General features: G+C 52.2%; 1 protein-coding gene across 1 annotated transcript in view; it reads left to right on the top strand.

The window, feature by feature from the left end:
* The first annotated feature begins 2,626 nt into the window (after positions 1-2,626).
* The window catches only part of LOC111156439 (BRI3 binding protein), a 26,569-nt gene continuing 25,692 nt past the window's right edge, over positions 2,627-3,503 (top strand). Inside the window, exon 1 of the mRNA XM_022517348.1 lies at positions 2,627-2,918. Coding sequence (XP_022373056.1) covers positions 2,709-2,918 — 210 coding nt within the window. The 5' untranslated portion in view covers positions 2,627-2,708. The remainder of the gene's footprint in view (positions 2,919-3,503) is intronic.

Here is a 3,503-nt window from a genome sequence, read left to right as displayed (position 1 = left end):
GGGGGGGGACAGAAACAACCCCGAAGCCCAGCCCACGTGGGCTCCAAACTCCAGGATCAGGCCACGAGACTTCCGGGCTGCGTTCTCGCGAGAGCTGAGGATAACCGGAGCCTGGGGGGCGGGTCTAGGGGCGGGGCCTGTGGAAAGGCGGGCGGGGCCAATTTAGAAGCGGGAGCGAAGCCTGAGGTCGCCTTAGAGACTTGAGTTTAAGCCCTGAGTACTTCGCGCCTGATGCGGCTGAGTCTCTAAATCTGTTATTTGCTAATACTAATTTGGGATTGGGACTGTTTAGTCGCCTTTTAAAATATAACCCCCCCCCACTGCAAACTTCTTCCCTTTTGTTTTTGCTCATCTGCACTTTCTGATATTCCTGTAAGAGACGTAATTAGTTGTGTAGTGAAAAGGCACAAATGTTTCCATTACAGGGCAGAAGCACTAAGAGAAGAAAGCATCCATTAGGCGGCTTTAAACTCTCATTACCCCATCACATTATCTGCAGCGCACTCAGAAATAATGTATTTTCTGGATCCTGTAATTATCTTGCATATAGAACAATTATATCGGCTTTTTTTTTTTCTGTTAAAATCGTTCATTTGTTAAGGGCAGACATTTAAAATATATTATGGGGGGAGGGAGGCACTAGGGTTTATTTTGGAATTTTAAAAGGAACCTAGAAGGAGATCTGGCTGCAGAGTAGATAAGCAGTAAGTTATTGAATGTAGGAATGAATGAATGAATGAACGGAGAGTGTGATTGCATAAGCTTCCCTCCTGCCCCCCCAAAAGAAAAGCAAAAACAAAATGACAGACATGCACATACGCAGGTGGTGCATGAGGGGACGTAGGTAGTGTATGTGTGAACATATTTATAAAGTTATATATTAATTTAAATGGATTTTGGGGGGAAAAGAATAATTAACATAGCAAACCTCTGGTTTTGTGGGTTTGATAGCTTAGAATGATAGTGGTCTGCAGTTTTCCCTTAAATATCTCTAAGTAAATAAAAAGCGTGTCCATTTTAAAGCTAAGTAGGTAATAATACATTCTACTGTATTTTCTAAAATATTAAATACCAAAGGATTATCTCCAGAAGATATAATGAAAGAGACCTATACCCAACAACATAGCTCTCATAAATATGTTGAAAAAGGAGACCAATCACAGAAAAGCATACTCTGTGATCCCATATACATCAAGTTCAAAAACAGGCAAAATAAATTCCCTAAATTTTGGAGGGGAAATAGTGAGTGGCAGAGGACAAAGGGAGCTTTCCTGGGAAGCTGGTAATAGTCTGGGTGCTGGTTACCTTCGTGTGTTGTTTAAATTCATAAAAAATCACCTTATGATTTGGGTGTTTTTCTGTTTGTACGCTATACCTCAGGAAAAAAGTTTTCCTAAAAAATAAGAACTTAGGGATAAAAACATATTATATGTTTATTAAAAATAAAATAAAAAATAATAAAAAAATAAGAACTTAATGTGGCCAATTAATATGCAAAAATGTCACCAGGAATCCAGAGAAAGGTAAGTTCAAAAATAAGATACAATGTTTCACTCTTCGGCTTGGCAAAGGTTAAGTTTTATTTTCCTGACTGTCTCAAAAATAATGTGTGGTTGGACACAGTTTGTTTCAGGCCCTTCTGCCGCATTTGGTTAGTGATGGCCCTTCAGTCTTTTAAAATCAGTCACCCTCCTACACTTTTATACCATTTACTTATTGAAGAAACTGGGTCGTTTGCCCCGTAGAATGCTCCACATTCTGGATTTCACTCAAGGCTTCTCATTTTCTCCTCCAACCCCCATATTTCCTGCAAACTGTGGGTTAGATGGAGAGGTCAGATCCGGTGAGGGTTCAAAGTGTTTTGGCAAGAATCCATCCTAAGTGGGGCCAGGTGACTTCCTGCTACTAGGGCCGGGCGCGCCCAGGTCAAGACGGCGTGGCCTCTCCATTTTCAAGTTCTGCCGCGACCAGTCAGTCCCCTTCTGGGTTTCAGCCTCCTGCTGCATCCATCATTTCACTAACGGGGTGTGACGTGATTTTCTAACACTCTCGCGCCCTCCTTTTGAACCAGCTGGACTTAATCTTCCGAAAACTTCCCCTCCTCGCCTGTTTTGTGACGCTGAATTACAGCTCGTTCAGGAGGGGCAGGAGGGATATCCGCTCGCTGCTTCCCCTTTCAAAAATTTCAGAATGGATGAATGGGTGAGCCGGAGCCCTTGCCATCGCCAACGGTGGCCGAGGATTGGGGATCGTTATCAACTCAGTGACATGTTTGTATCTGGTTCTCCAATCAATGGCGGTCAGGATCCTCGCTGAGGCCGTTGCCAAGTTTTACCTGCACCGGCCGCTTTTTACCGAAAAGTTAAACATTAAAATTGGTATTTTTTAAATAAAAGGTTACCCCCCCACCCCCCACTCAGCGGGGGCGGGGAGACCGAGCAGCCTCCGGCCTCCGCCGCCCCTCGCGGAGACGTTGGCGGGTAGACGGCCCGGACCCGCGTCCGGGGGGCGGGGCGAGGCGTGGGCTGGGCCGTCGCGGCTCGGCGCGCGGGGCGGGGCAGGTGGCGCTGCGACAGCGGCGGCGGCTGCTGACAGAGGCGCGGCGGGCGGCCCCACCAGCGCGCCAACGCGGTCCCCCCGCCCGAGCCGCGGCGTCCCCGGTGCGGCCCTCAGCCCCGCTCCCGACCCCACATCCAGCCGGCCCCAGGATGGGCGCGCGCGCCTCGGGCGGGCCCCGGGCCCGGGCTGGGCTCCTGCTGCTGCTGCTGCTGCTGCTGCTCGGGCTGCTGGCCCCGGGCGCGCAGGGGGCGCGGGGCCGCGGCGGCAACGAGAAGAACACCTACCGCCGCGCGGTCAACACCTTCTCGCAGAGCGTCAGCAGCCTGTTCGGCGAGGACAACGTGCGCGCCGCTCAGAAGGTGGGCGCCGGGCTCGAGCCTGCGGTCACCTTGCCCCGGCCGCCGCGCACCTGGCGCCCGGGGCCGGCCTGGGCCGTGTGCGGCCTCCGAGGCTGCCGGACGGCGGGGAGAGGGGAGAGGGGAAGGCCGGCCTGCGCCCGGGGGCCTGCCTCCTGCGGGCCCGTCGCCCCCGCGCCAGGCCGTGGTCGGAACCGGCCGCGGGAGCTCGCGCGCGACGGGGACGCAGGGCCTTGGGCGCCCTCTGCTCTGCGCCTCGCACTTCTCCTTGGACCTTGCCCGCCAGCGCGGCGGGCCGGCAGTGGGGCCGCGCTAATGCCGGCCGCGCCTCTCATTCATTCGTTCAGCGCGTTTGAATAAGCACCTACTATGAGCCAGGCGCCGCGCGGCTGCCCAGGGACGTCCTGCCCTGTCCCCAGCAACCCGCCTTTCTGCTAGCCTCACACCGACCCACTTCCCTTGAGCACCTTAGGCCCTCCTCCTAATGCTTTGAAGACATTTAGGCCTCTTCCTTTCTCCCTCTTTCTTTTTCTTTCTTCCTTCCTTTCTTTTTCTTTCTTTCTTTCTTTCTCTTTCTTTCTTTCTTTT

This window comes from Enhydra lutris, unplaced genomic scaffold (genome assembly GCF_002288905.1).
Source record: "Enhydra lutris kenyoni isolate GAN:26980312 unplaced genomic scaffold, ASM228890v2 scaffoldscaffold46, whole genome shotgun sequence".
Lineage (NCBI taxonomy): Eukaryota > Metazoa > Chordata > Mammalia > Carnivora > Mustelidae > Enhydra > Enhydra lutris.
Note: the sequence above shows the minus strand (reverse complement) of the source record. Positions and strands in the feature narration are given on the sequence as shown.